The sequence below is a fragment of the Pelecanus crispus genome, chromosome 2, assembly GCF_030463565.1.
Source record: "Pelecanus crispus isolate bPelCri1 chromosome 2, bPelCri1.pri, whole genome shotgun sequence".
Lineage (NCBI taxonomy): Eukaryota > Metazoa > Chordata > Aves > Pelecaniformes > Pelecanidae > Pelecanus > Pelecanus crispus.
Genome location: NC_134644.1, coordinates 18,563,577 through 18,578,774, shown reverse-complemented (window position 1 = coordinate 18,578,774; position 15,198 = coordinate 18,563,577). Strand labels below are relative to the sequence as shown.

General features: G+C 39.9%; 1 protein-coding gene across 1 annotated transcript in view; it reads right to left on the bottom strand.

Moving 5' to 3' along the window:
* Positions 1–293: 293 nt before the first annotated feature.
* The window catches only part of MPP7 (MAGUK p55 scaffold protein 7), a 151,094-nt gene continuing 136,189 nt past the window's right edge, over positions 294–15,198 (bottom strand). The window contains exons 14-19 of the mRNA XM_075728125.1: positions 13,396–13,566; positions 6,578–6,658; positions 4,653–4,746; positions 3,450–3,558; positions 1,842–1,985; positions 294–473 (exon numbers count right to left, since the gene is read on the bottom strand). Of these exons, the coding sequence (XP_075584240.1) occupies positions 294–473; positions 1,842–1,985; positions 3,450–3,558; positions 4,653–4,746; positions 6,578–6,658; positions 13,396–13,566 (779 nt within the window). The remainder of the gene's footprint in view (positions 474–1,841; positions 1,986–3,449; positions 3,559–4,652; positions 4,747–6,577; positions 6,659–13,395; positions 13,567–15,198) is intronic.

The window sequence follows — 15,198 nt, the reverse complement described above, 5'->3', positions numbered from 1 at the left end:
CAATGACAATGATAAAGAGGTGTTCGGCAGTTTTGTTACACTAGTAATTAGCTCACTTTACGGAGCACAGTAAGACTTCGGTTTAATCTGACTGTTCTGCCCCAAAACTGTGGGCAGGAAGATCGAAGACACAGAAAAACAAGACCAGTTCCAAGTGCATGAAGAGTGTATGTGCTGCTCAGGTAGAGTTAGAAAGCCCTCCTACCACGAAAACGGCCGTCGAGAAATGCCTAACCATGCCCCAGATTTAGACGCTGAGACAACAGCAGATGTTTTGTCTATTTAAAACGTTATTATGAATGTAGCCAGCTGATGGGAACCCAGAAGGTCTCGGTCTCCAACCTGTCAAAAGTTGTTTTAAGCTCACTGTAAGCTGTAGCGAGGTCATCGTTGACGATCACCTTATCGAAAAGGTGGCCATATTGGCTCTCCATCACGTGGGCAGATTTAATCATTTCTTGAAAATCTTCTTCCTAGTAAGATCAGTGCAAGGCACAGTCAGTCCGTAGCAACATCACATAAACTCATTCTGTGGTAAACACAAAGCTACTTGCTTATTTCTCATCTCGTCAGGAGATGGAAACTGTACTTCTAATAAAAAAAAAGATTGCTATTACAAGTGATCTCAGAGAGCATTCTCACGAGTAGACTTTGCTCAACAGACAATTCTTTCATCTCTCCCCTTGCAGTGACACAATTAGTCACTGCGTGGTAATTACAGAGACATTTTCTGTTAGCAGTACCAGTGGAAAATGTTTCTAGCTGTTTACTTTGGTGATACATTTAAATTCATTACTCAAGTATGTGATATATTACAGCACAGCCTTTATTCTTTCAGGAGCTCGCTAGGAGCTCTCTTCCTATGCCTGGTTCGACCTGGCTCAGTGGATTTCTCGTCATGTTTGGGGAGGGAACAAACCTTCGGAATTTAATTGTTTACATAACTCAGAGATTAAACCCGTCCTAACTGAGCAATGTCCTGAAGGTTGCTCTTAAGAATGAACTCCTTTTACATTTTATATACCGTAGAACATATTCTTACAGCGCAGTATTTCCAAACTATTTCAAATGCATATTCTACACTGATACAGGCTGTGACTATACCTGAGACTCAGTTTGAAACAAAAGCTAAAAAATCCTAAATAACATCTGAATGAGGGAAAACGATATACACCATAAATGTAGGTAAAAAGTCTAACAAAGATCAGCTTTGCTTTAGCTTCGATTAAAATATTTCATTACATTTCAAGGAAGTACATAAGTTACTGTTGGGTACCCTGACTAATACTTTTTTCTGATTACTGACAAAAAGCAGCATTTGTTACTTGCTTAGATTTTTCTCCTTTCTTACAGTATTCATTTCCCTATAACGTTTAAAAAAATTGTTTCTCTTATCCACAAATATGGGCTTTTTATTAAAGTAGCATTTACTTTTTTAATTAATGCTTTATGTTTGAGCTTTCCTCTAAATTTAGACCCAATAACACACTTGATAAAACAAGGTAATTCTTATGCTTGAATAGAAACATCTAAGCCCAGATGCAAATTTTTTAAAGGAAATCCACAGCATTATTTCTCATAAAAATATACTTGCATTGTGGGGGTTCTTCAATGGCATAAAATCAGAGAACCACGGAAATGTAAATACCCATGAGCATATCAAACAATGAAACCACCACAGTAAATCTGCGGTGTGAGAGAGGTAGGGAAACAAGATACTGTGTGTAAGTCTTGACAAGTACTGTTGATGAGATCCAGTGATCACCTTTATTTTCAAGGTAAACCACTACAACAAAACTCTTAACAAGTTCTCATGTTTTACCAAGTCTAAATATACTTACTGTAAAGGGTTTTGCAGTTCCCTTATCATCTTTACTTGAAATAATCTTGGCATTTTTTCTGGTCTCTCTCAAACGGTCAAGTGATGGAGGCTTTATAAATATAACAAATGGTTTAAATTCATATGTCCGTAAGTGTTTCACTGTCTGGGAAGAGGAAAAGTTTTAATTATTAGTTTATTTTGCACAATGGAATTTACCGTAATAACTCTCCACTAACCAAAATAAACCCATAAAGCACTTCTAGAAGGCTATTTTTCATTTACTGCCATCCCGCCCTAGTGACCTGCATTCATTCATGGAAAGAGAATTTTCATGCGAACGGTAAGAAAACTCTCCATTTCCACAGGGGCTGCTGGCAAACGCCATCAGCCCGGCAAAGGCTGGGCTGCGCACTGCAGTGCCACTGGCAGCGGGAGGGTGGAGGGGAAGAGAAGTTCAACACATTCCAGCTACTTGCTGCACCCATGAAAAGTAGCAGGACAAGCTGTATGTGACACTCGGTCACAACAGGTCAATGATTTGTTCTCGTCACTACTGTGTCCCCACTATGTAACTGTTCACTCGTCCCGAGGGAGTTGAAGGATGCTACGTATGGAGGTAGAGACAGGTCTACAGTTCAGGTTGCGCGCAGGGTGACGCAGGGATGGGATGGCCGGCAGCCTCCTGTCCTCTTCACACTGCCAGGGCCCACAGGAAAATGCTGTGTGGACAGTGGGATCCTGGAACAGTTCACAAGCCTGGCTGCCCAGGAGAATTTAGTGTTTCACTGGAAAACGGGGCTGTGCTGGACACGGAACGGTCTCGCAGAGCAGCCTGGCAATACCAGCCCCAGGAGCCCCTGCCCAGCTCCCCTCCTCCCCTGGCGCGGGGTCTGGCTTCCCCAGACGCTCCTCTGCCAGCGCAGCCCCCATGCCCTGCTCCCACGGCACAGCCCCGCATCCCAAACTGCCCCGGGAACTGTTCACAAGCTGCTGGGGTTCAGAAGTCACAGGCTGGCCACCCTTGGAGAAGAAATACTTTGGCTGGATTTAAACAAACTAGTCCAGCTCCTGGAAGCACTGTGGTTATTAGTAGCATAAAAATTCCCAGTGGAGCTGTTCAGCGGGGTTGAAAGACAAGGTCAAGGCAAGAACAAATGGTTTTGAGAGGAATGTTCTTAACCATTATCCAGCCAACATCACATTTAGTGCGTTCCTTGACTCGTGTCCGCCCTGCATGGAAACCCTTTGCACAAACGGCCCGGCTAAACATGCGAGAGAGTTGCTGGACTGGGTGGTAGCTCAAAGCCGTTCTGAAATTGCAGTTTCAGAGAGAACCTCTAACCCAAACCAGCAGAAATGAATGAAAATATAGGAGCATTTTGTAATTAAATCTTTGGTATTATGCTGCGGGTGTTCAATTCAGTTAATTACTGAGCTGGATACTTGCCAACATGTATTGAAGCTCCCTTCCTCTCCTCCTTTCAGAGAGTCTTGCTGTAATAAAGGTACCCAGCAAGCCCACTCATTCAGCGTGGAATAAAATTTTAGAAACAATTTTTTTTTTTTCCCTGGAATCCCAATATGCAATTTGGGGAACTACAAGAGTCCAAAAGACATGCTTACTTACATGAGGCTGCACATCCAACAAACAAACTTTGTTTTTAGCTAGAACGGATCGAACAGAATCTAAACTTGTACCATAGTAGTTGTTCTTATACTCGCCGTACTCGATAAACCTGTGGCAGAAGGTGAAGACAACTGGAATAATTTCCATTTTCTCCAGAAAAAAAGCTTATCGGTTTGGTTTATAAGATCTAATTCAGGAGCAAAAATATTTTACTTTACATGAGAATTTTACCATGTTTTATAAAGGAAATGCTGTCAAGTACTTCAGCATGTCAATTTTAAGAAATCTTCTACTTTACCACTTTCAAATCAGTAACACCTGCTTGTATTACAGTTAAAGAGAAAAAAGTACTGTAGTCCTACAGCCCACTAATGTTTTCCATCACCTCTTTTTCTGAACTAATGCAATGCAATAAAACAGTGGATAAGCTAAACAATAGAAACTACTGAAATTTCATTGCACACTGCAGAATATCCAAATTCTCTGTCTCAGAAGAGGAGGAGGAGTGACGATGGTGCTAATGGAACCAAGGCGGCTGGTTATGTGCTATAAAAGTACAAGCACTATTTGCCAAAAAAGCAAAGCACAGTTTGAAGTTTCAATAAAACCCACAGCTTTGTGTCTAATACACTTTTGCCCTCTGAAACACTGGGGCAGAATTTCAAGCTATGATATTTTACAGGCTGCTGGAGAGCACGATGCTACCATTGTCTTCAATTTAGGTTAATTTCTGGCGGGTTTACAGGCAGGGGCTTCACTGTAGATCTCCAAATTCAAAGGCAGAGGAAGTGCCTGGCCTGAAAAAGAGCAGAACTACGCAAACATTGACTCAGGCACGTTTGCAGCACTTCCAGGACCCCCCCTCCTAGAGCTGCAAAGCTTTATTGCTATGACAGATGATGCCCCATTAAAGGAATGCTCCCCCACCCTGAACACCTACAATTTCAGTGTCTTCTTGATGAGCTGAAGCACTGAAACTACTTGGAAGCTTAGAAACATTTGTGTTTGCACATACTGCTTTTTTGCTCTGTGTTTTTGCCAGCCTCTTTGAACTTCTTATATATCAAAATGTAATTTTAACACATCTTCAAATCCCTGCAACTTATATCCACTTTGACTTATTATCTAAAATTACAACCAGCCCCATTTTATAATAAAGCCTTTGTTTTAACTGCGGTTCTAGTTAAAATCTCTTCAACGTACTTGTTATTCTGTACGTCTGTCTCAAACAAGTGCTTGGAAATGAAAATGTATTCGACACCGTCGCTTTCTTGGCTTCTCCTTGGTCGGGTAGTGTCTGCAGTTTCATTAAATGAGGGGAAAAAAAAAAAAAAAAAGGGAAAAGATGCACAAAACAATATAATGCAAACCAGTTCAGGAAACATGGAAAAACACACAACCCTTGCGCAATACTAAGCGTAGCGGTTCCCTCACTTCTGACGGACATAAGGCTGCTCTGGATCTGGTAGGCGGCACTCAAGCACATGACAGGATTGAGCTTAAAAGCATGCAGGAAAAGCAGGAAAAAACTTACTGGACAAGTATCAGATTATCATTTTTATTAACTAGTGGAAAAATCCAATAAAATGAGGACAGCTGAACAGTAACAGGAGCAGCAGTCCGTAACAATTACCCCAGCCTTGCCACTTGTTAAACTTGTTAGCATACAAGACCATAAAGGGAAACAAAGCTCACCAACCTGATTTATAAAATGTTACGTTCATTAACAACACTTGTAGCTATGGTATGTGAAGCATGATAATAAAAAAATGGGGTGTGAATTTTATGTTTTAGTGCTTTTCTTTTTCTGGTGATCAAAACGGAATTCCTTTTTCTTTCAGTAGCCCTGTAGTATTTCCACTTCTTACTTTCAAGTACTACGTATAAAGGTTTTGCTTATAAATGAAAGTTATTTGTGGGGTTGCCACTTAGCAATAATGAACCCATTTGAAAGTCCTATTTAATACAAGTTGTATGTTACAGCATCGTGCATTCTCCGTCACATAGGAACACACACAACCTGCTTGCAGAAACACAGTCCTGAATGCCCTTTGATATCATGATCTTAGGTTGACACAAAGAGGAACATTTCCAAGACAAGAACCCTAGTTCCTTCCAAGTCCTGACTTACTGAATTTCAGGGAGAGGGATTTCTTTACGTGTTTGTTTTAAATTATAACCACAAATTTGGAAGAGAAAAGAGAGAAGGCAGCTTGATGAATACTGGCAATTTTTAGAGAAATATTTTTGGGCAAATGATTGCATATGCTTCAATGTGTTAAATATTTGGGAACATCTGGCTTTTTTTGTTGTTTTCAATACCCAGCTGAAGCAAATATGTGCAAATGAAATGACTTGCCCAAACCAAATGTATTCATTTTTCTACCTAGCAAATTCATTTATATATATACTTTATAGAATACCTGTACTTGCAAAAATTTGTGACATTATCTCCCACATTCAGAATGTTGGACCCATATTTTTTTAATGATCCCAATAGGAGGTACAGGTACAAGTAGAAAGCAAACCAAGGAATGAGAGTCTACCTAAAACTGTCAAGTTCTCCACATTAAAGAAAACCCAATAAAGTATCGTAGAAGTTAATATACAACAATGTTATTCAATGTTATACAAATTGCACTACTTGTTCAGATAGGGGAAAGAGGAAAAAATCCCCAAATCAACTTATCTAAAGGTAATCAAAGGGATTTAATTCATTTATTCACAGGATTAAACTGCTTATCACCAGTCTTAATTTTTCAGCCTGTCTAATATATAAAGGCCATTTTGCTGCAGGCAAGCATTGGTAACAGAGTAAGTTTCACTCCTTTACAGCCAAATCCAGGGTGTTCTTCAGCTCAGCTTCATTTACTAAACCTTGCTGACATCAATCATGTTAAACTTGTACTAAAAGTCTACTGCAATGCCTCTGAGCCAAAATATCCTATCAGTTTAATCAATGCTATTTAAAATACAACTGCAGCAGCACTTCTAAAAATTAGAAAAGTAATTTGGATGCCAAGCATGCATTTAGAGACCCAAATTTGAAAGTGCCTTAAGGTAATGCAATAATAAAGGATAATAATGCAAGTATAGCATTAGGAGAATAGAAGTGCATTTTTACTTACGTGGCACTGTTACCCCATAATGCTGGGTGTCACTGATCAGCAATTTCCGTTTAAGTTCATTCAGTCCAACCCCCACAGGACCTGAAAGAAAAAAAATCATGCTGTTTCCCAACAGCCAGTTCTCTCTAGTCTTCAGGTATAAGTACTCTCCGAGGTAAGACTACATAGCATATAGCTATAATATATATTGGCTCTTAATCAAAATCATTTGGAAACGCCCATGGTTCTAGCCTCTCCTAGAATATACAGTGCTGACAAATTTCAGGGGATGTAGTTGGCAGTTACTCTGCTCTGACTTTACTACTGAGGAAAAATCAGTGAAAAAGTTGACAGCAAAGCTAACTTTCTTTTCTGCAGCTACTACCTGCAATACACACCTATCTCCATCCGCAGCCCTACTACAGACCCCTGCACCCTAACCTGCAGCCTTCCAGCACAAAAACTGGTCTGGCTATTCATTTTGCCAGAATATCCCCAACTCACAGACCAGAGGGCCCCGGCTGGCATGCACAAAGTCCCCCCAAAGCCTCTGCACTCCATGTGCCATCGTGGCCTTTTCCTCTCTCCCTCCAGCCGCTGCATCCTTTGCACCAGACCCCTGAGGAGCATCGCTCCCACCTTCTCCCCACGCCCTGGGAGCACTGCTCCTTCCAGCCCCGGCTGCGGGCAGGAATACCACCCAGCCTCTGGCTGGCTGTAGCTGTCACCGTCCACCTTTTGGCAGGGCCACGGTGGCATCGTACGGGTAGAGGAAGGAAGGGCAGCCCTCCCAGGTCACAACCCCTTTGGGATGTTTGGCTTGCTTTCTTTGGTGTTGATTTTCTTTTAAACCATGCTTGTCTCCTGCCTGCTGTCTGAACTGGTCCAAAGCAAACGTTTCCTTCTTCAGGCAGCTGCCAAAGAGAGACCACTCCTGGAAAGAGGATGGCAGGAAGAAACAAAGACTGCATGGAATTTTTTTGACCCGTCTCCTCCACTTCCATTTGAGTACTACTGTCCTAGAAGCTACTGAGCAGGTATTCCTCTTGTTTTTCAGGTTGTCCTTAACTCTCAGCCATTTGCCAGTGGTGCTTTACGTCTCTGTGAGGGCACTCTGTCCCGCGAGGTCTCAAAGGCTCCACGGGCAATTGCTGCCTGCCCCCAGGAGCCCTTCGCGCAGGGCTCCAGCCTGCCTGGCCCCTTTGGAGGAGCAGAGGAGAGCCAGTCATTGGAACCATATCCCCAATAATACAAGGATAACACATGTGGTTTTAAGGAAAATTCCTGCTCTTCTAGTAAAAGTGATACATTTATGCACGGAGTGCTTTTTAACAGAGACATTTGGGACATCAGAAATAGAAAACCTAATAAACATTTTCATGAAATAGTGGTATGTTGGTTAATTACTCATGAGAGTCTGGTATCAAAAAGCAAAGATTGATGCTTCAGCACCTTCAGATGTCTATTTGTAAAAATGATGATCTGCCCTGTCTGAACTTAGAAACACATAATGATGAAAAGCAAATGCTTGCTACTTTGCTACTATCCCCAGACTATGGTCTCTCTGTAAAATTCTTAGGGTTTCTGCATTTATAATTTTTGCATGTTTACATAAGTTAAACACAGAACTACATTTCAAGTTCCATCTCTGACCTGCTTGTAAATTAATCTATCAGTATGTATAAATGTTTATTTAATATGGTGTACAGCAGCCTCTACTGGCGCATGTCTGCAGAGGAAAGCAATGTGTCATGTAAATAATGGCATTACTTTTGTTCTTTTTTTTAGAAAAAAAAAAAATTCCTTTTTTAATACTATAGCTATTGAAGGCAAATGCGGATTTTTATAGGAAAAGTAATTAAAATTCTCAATATATCCTAGCAAAGTAGAATGAAATAAGTGGAATTCAAGTAAAAAACCCCAAAATTATATTTCTTTCAAGCAAAAGATTTCCCCCATCAATCTGCATAAATATTATTTCCTCTGTCTCCATGCTGTCAAATCAACAATATGCTTTTAGCTCTATTTATATATAAAGAATCCAGGCTTCACTTCCTGCACCAGATGCTTTGGAAACTTAGATCAAATCTGTTTCCAGACCACAACCTCACTATTACTCTGCCTCTCCTTCCAGATTACCATTTAAAAATTATCTTTAAATTTAACTACTGAAAGGTGTAGATTCTTCTTTTTCAGTGCTGTCTTTGCAGAGTTCTCCTAACTGTAGCATATGGATGCTGAAGGCTGATTCCTAATTAGCAATGCCATCCATTATGCTGGTTTTTACACCATATCGCCCGAATGTAATGTACACTTCTATTCTGAATATTCTTTTCGTTTTGATGCAACAGAGAAAGATGCCGGTTTCTAATAATTATGAATCTGAACATGATTTGAACTCAAGAAGAGAATAAAGCACCAGGATTGAAAAGGACAATCCAGATTCTTATAGTAAAATGCCAGGCATGTGGCATCCATGACTGTAGCACAGTTTTGGTTTACTATAAATCACCCCAGGCAGCAATATTTAAAGTTATGGCAACAGATTTAGAGATATTTTGTTTATTTTTTTACAGGAACATTTATGTTGCTTGCTGTTGCATGTTGAGTCACATAAGCTAAGTAATAATGGTTGAATCCTCCACAAATGGGCTGTAGTGTCTATCTCACTTTATTGAGGCCCACTTGCAGAAGTAAACCACCAATCATTAAAACTTGCATTAAATTTTGTACCATTCAGATATGTCTGAAGAAAAATGAAAAAAATTGTTTGATGTGAGGGTTAACCCAACCAGCCATTCTTCACCCATAGATACATACTGACACCCTAGAAGTCTATTTGAAAGAAAAAAAACAAAAAGAAAGTGGTCTTTCAGAAAAGATTTTGGGACTTAAGTGACAACATGCCTGCTGGGATCATAAAGACACTGTCGAAAACATGCCTTGACAGAGGTTCTGTGCCTCAGTTATTCCTTCTGTAGTACAACTGATCACTGCAATGCACTGACTACACACACGTCCCACTGTAGCTCAATGAGATATGCAGTAGGAAAGCAGAACCTCATTTTTTAGTGTTACAGTAAGTTACAACTAGCAGTGGGAGTGTACTTCTAGATTTGCTGTTCACTGAAGCAGGATCAGTGATCGCATACTGCTGTTCTCATGGGCAAGGCTAGCCAATATGTTGCATCCTATGTATTCATTCCTGAGCCATGCTGACCTACCCATGCCTCCAACCAGGAAGGTTTAATGAAGATAGCATTCTAGGTCTCTTTTGTCATTGTCCAGATGGCTTACTTGAAGTAGTATGGCCATGGTAGGCCATTTTGCTGCACTACTGCTGTAGATCTAGTAAGTGTCTGCAAGCCACTACTGAACACATGTTAAAGGTAAGTCAGGAGATGGAGGAAGCTAGAAGACACTTCCATTTCATCCTCCCCTGCTCTGAGACAGATCCGGCCTCCACATAACTCCTTCATGATAAAACCAGAGGTGATGGATTTTTTTAAAATGTATGCAATATTACAATAGAGAACTTTTCCAGTGCCAGATTCCTTTTCTTCGCAGGGATGAATATAAGGACACCATTGTGGGGAGTACCGGCAGCCTAATTCAGAGGCAGAGCGCCTTTTCTGACGGTATCACACGCCAATAATAACTGCTCCTTTGTGGTTACACACCTCTGGTCCTTAGGACAGATGCATCACCACGGGTGACCACAGCATCTGCCAGGCTTTGCATGCCTCTGGCGATAACACTGCATGCACATAACTGTGTGCATTCTGGGGGGCACACTCGTGGTTTGTTACTGCTGACCTTGCTTTATCCTAGCACTGCCCCTTCAGAAAGCTCTGACTTAGCTGAAACTACGCTGTATAAAGTTATAGTATGTGGCACATCCATTCTGACTCTTATGAAATCAAATTTGTGCTAGTTTGGCCCTCACAGTTACTGAAGCAGAAACCTTTGTGAGCAGGACTTTTTCCTCATTAATGTAAATGAAAATTCTAGTGCCTATTATTTAGACACTAAATAATTAAATCTAAACATTTCATATTAAAATATTCTGCCTTTGCCTGATAGGGCTGCAAGGTATCATGCTTAGGATGCAGGCAGTATTTCTGAAGGAAGACTTCAAGGATTTGTTGGCAGCCTGGGAACAGTAAGTTACCAGAAGATGACTGGTGACATGATATTGGATAATTTTGTTTTTAGCAGACTCATCACATTCATAACAACTAAAAGCACAGCAGAAGCGTCTGCATCATTACTGCTTCAGATGATCTGTTATTTTAGTCCCAAGGACATGCAGGAGTTTATTCATGAACCTACATTTGCAGACAAGGTAAAATCTTGACAAACTAATACATCTACCTGAACCTGAGACTAGTATATATCACACTACAAGGCACTAAAAATTACTGTGTGTGCAATTTGCATTCTGTAAATTAGACTAGACCAATTTAAAACGAAGCCAAAAGAGATTTCCACTTCAAAGTTGTCAAACTCCCTCCACTTAAAAAAGGGCAAAACAAAACCTAAAAAACCCTTCCAACAGTCAATTATACATTTAGGCCTAGCAAAACACAGCAGCCATTTAATGCCCCCCACCCCTTACAGCTACAGATTAATTAGCTGTCCCTTTGTTTCCTGGTACTAATATGCAAATTATATTTGATGGATTATATTGAATGCTGCTACTGGCACACAAAAAGCTTTTTAAATGTGTTCGCTTCTACTATACCTGCGTTGCTTAGCTCTGCTAGTTTTTCCACATTCTGCCCAAGACATTTTTATGGTATTGGCCAGACTTAAGCTGCTCTTAATATCCAGAGAAAAACATTAGAATTACTGAAGTCTGCAATAAATTTCTGAACTGCTTTTGTTACTGAAAAAGCACACTTTCTTCATTTGATTTATTACAATAAAAATCAAATGAAATCTCTAGGTATTCCTTAGATCAGACATATGCAATTTGTTATAAAAAGTCTACTTATCACACTTTTGCACTGCACTCTGTTGATGTAAGTGTAAAATCAACTCAACCATGTTATTACTTGTTGTATATAGCCCACAATCTCACAGTGATCACACTAGTAGGTGGCTGAATTTTAGTGCTGGAGAGTGACAAAACTGTTTATTAAAAACTAAATTTAATGTTCCCTTGGATATGAGCGATATAAAAACACAGCTTCTCAACAGTTCGTAACAGTCCCTGATAGAGGGTCATATTTCTCTGCTCTGCTGCTTTCAGAATGGAGGAAACTTTACTAATGAAGCATCAACCTATGTGCTACTGCAAAAGAAACAATGAGCAGTGAGACATACCTCATTGGTACTCCAATGGTTACCTTTGAAAAATTTAAGATTGTGTACTTTCTTTTTTTTTAGGAGACTGAAGCAATGCATTTTGGTTAGATAATAAATGCTGTGGGGAACCCGTGGCAGTTACAGATTATAGAAGAACAGAAAGCTGACTAAGGATGACATCTTGAGTCTTCTGCAGCTATGTTTACATCTGTTCTTGGCCTACAGAAGTCCACCTCTCATCCACCTTTCTCTCTACGTGTCTGTCTACTTATTCTAACAGAGTAGATGGTTTTGTTTGTTTCCACTTACATGTTCTGTCTTGGCTGACCACAGGTGTTTATTCCGTTCTTTTTTCCTTCTTTTTTCCGCATAGATATATTGATTGATCTCTAAGAGCAGAACATTGACCTAATTGTTTTTAGTACAGCTTGACTGCCAGGTACAGACTAGTAACCATGGTAGCTGTATTTTAATGTCATCTCCTTTTCTTTTAGCAAGGCTTTAAACATGATCTCCTACAGCATCCTTATATGCAAGTTGGGTGGACTACTAGATAGGTGAAAAACTGGATGGATGATCATGTTCAAAGGGAAGGGGTTATTGGTCTGTACTCTACTGGGTGACTCATTACAAGTGGAGTTCCTCGGGGGGTCTACCCTGGGACATACTCTGTTTCATATCTGTATCAATAACCTGGAGGACACAGAATGGGCCCTCATCAAGTCTGCAGATGCCAAAATGGGTGATGCAAGTGACTTGCTCAAGGGCAGGGCTTCCATTCAGAGGGGCCTTGATATGCTACAGGCAAGGGCTAGCAGAACTTTGTGAAATTTGATGAGGACAAATACAAAGTCCTGCATCTGGGACAGACTAAGCCCCACAGGCTGGGGACTGACTGCCTGGGGAGCAGCCTGGACAAAAAGGACCTGGGCGTCCAGGTGGGAAGTAAGCTAAGCATGAGTCCACAGTGCACGTTGGCAGCAATGAAGGCTAACAGAAGACTGGAATGTATCAGCAAGAGCCTAGCCTGTAGATAGAGGGAAATAATTCTTCCTCTTTACTTAGAACTCGTTAGACCCTGTGAGGAATACTCTGTCCATGATGGGCCCTGCACTACAAGAAAAATGTTGACAAACTGGAGCAAAGCCAATGGAGGGCCTCTAAGATGGTCAGGAGCTGAAGCACATGACCTATGAGGAGAGGCTGAGGGAATTGGGCTTGTCTAGCTTGGAGAAGACATGTCTTCAGAGGGACCCACCAGCACCCTTCTGATAGCCGTTGAGAAGATGGAGACCACTTCTTTATCAAGGTGTGCGGTGGGAAGACAAGAGAAGACACAGTAGGAAGACAGGTTCCCAAAGTTGTTGTCATCATCAGCCTGCTCTGAATTCAGTGTTAATCCTGCTGAGTGGGAGGCTGGACCAGGTGACATCCTGAGATCCCTTCCAATCTAAATGATTTTGTGGTAAGCACTGCGCTAATCAGCAGTCCTCTGTTTTACCAGGTCAAAAATAAAGAAAACAACTTACCAACCAAAACTACAAGCCTGTATTTGTCATTAGGTTGTCGTCTATATTTTGCAACTTCTTCATATGTTGGAATATCTGCTGTATCATACTGATCACTCTTCTTGCACTCATACATAGATTTATTTGTTTTTTTATCTTTTCTGCTAAGACGAAAGCTTCTTCTAAAACCAGCTGCAATAAGAAAAGGATTTTTTCAAAGTAAGAAAATAAGTCTTCTCAAAATACTTGAAAACAGTTTCTTCCAAATATTCAAGGACTGGTGCATGGAATAAAAAAAAATATTATATGTTTAATAAGCCACGTCATTAGAATGATATTTCCCACAGTTTAAAACTATATCAGGTGCCTATTTAAACCGCAAAATTAAGATTACCAATAAAATTATAACAGTTGTAACAAAAAGCTGTAAAATATAATTACAGTAAGTTGCTAATGTATTTAGATAATTTGAGTATCTTTTACATTAGTATATATATACAAGGAAAACATTCATGCAGTCTGGACTCTCATACCACGCAATGCATTTCTGTTAAATCACCATGGCACACAGACATCACATACGGTAGAAACACATCCGGTGGTTGAAAGGGTTAATGCGAATTCACTCCTTGAACAATATTTTTGTGCTTAGCTCCATGCTGATAGCACAAAAAAGTGCACAAAACTTTTCCCAAAGATGTTAAAAAGTAAAACTAAACACTGTTAGTTACATTCCAAAACACTATGAAACATCTTAGACAATATAGTACCCATATTATGGATGTGTTAGCATGAAATTAAAAGTTAATATTCCTATTAAATTTACATTCACAATTGCATCAACAGTGTGACATCTCCAGTGCCTATCTAGAAGACTGGAAATTTCATATAGCTTTTAAGTACTCTCAAAGCAGATCATCATAGGCATTTTCAAGCAGAACAGCACAAAAAAACCCCTTCTACACTATATGCTAAAACCTAATTTACTCCTCTGTTAATGATTACCTTAAAGTTTTTCAAATAAATCCTTTACATTGCATTACATTACATTTTACTGGTATCTCTACAGCACCACTTTTGTTCTAGAATGAACTACAGGAAGGACTGCTAAGAGGGACTGCAAAGCTGATTTCATTATTTGGGGGTAGAAAAGTGAAACCCAAACTACACCTTAAATACTGGAAAAATCCCAAACTCTTTTTTTTTTTTCCCCAGAACATTTCATAGGACAGGAAACACATGTAAACTTTTGGTGACCCCAGATTTTTCAGCAATATGTTTTCATAAACTTGTAAAAGCACTTATGTTTAGGTGTTTGAGAAGTAATCATATTACAATTTTTTCTTCAAAGGTAGTATCTGGCAAATTCAAGACTCAGTCCTGCAAATATTTAGAACCAGATCTGAAGCAAAATCCTACAAGGCTTAGTAACAGGCTTAGCATTTTGCACACACACAGTTCCACTTAGCATAAATCTTTGCAGAACCTGGATCACAGAGGGTGTTAACCAAGTTATTTTATTGATGTGAACCCCTATACCTATGGGAATCTACAACACATGCACACACACAAAAAGGGAAGAAAAATGTCTTTGAGAGTACAGCGATGTTGACCCATTCATATCCAAAATATACGTAAAATGAAAATCAATGAAAGAGGAGAAGAGCTAGCATCCCCAGAAAAGGATGATGACACGTTTAAGAGCTACAGTATTGTCTAGACTGAGAAGGACATGCGCTAAGATAGAAAAAGGGCCAAAATATGAGATATGAAAACATCATGAAAAAAACTGAGTTATGTTATTTTGTTATTTAAAGAACAACA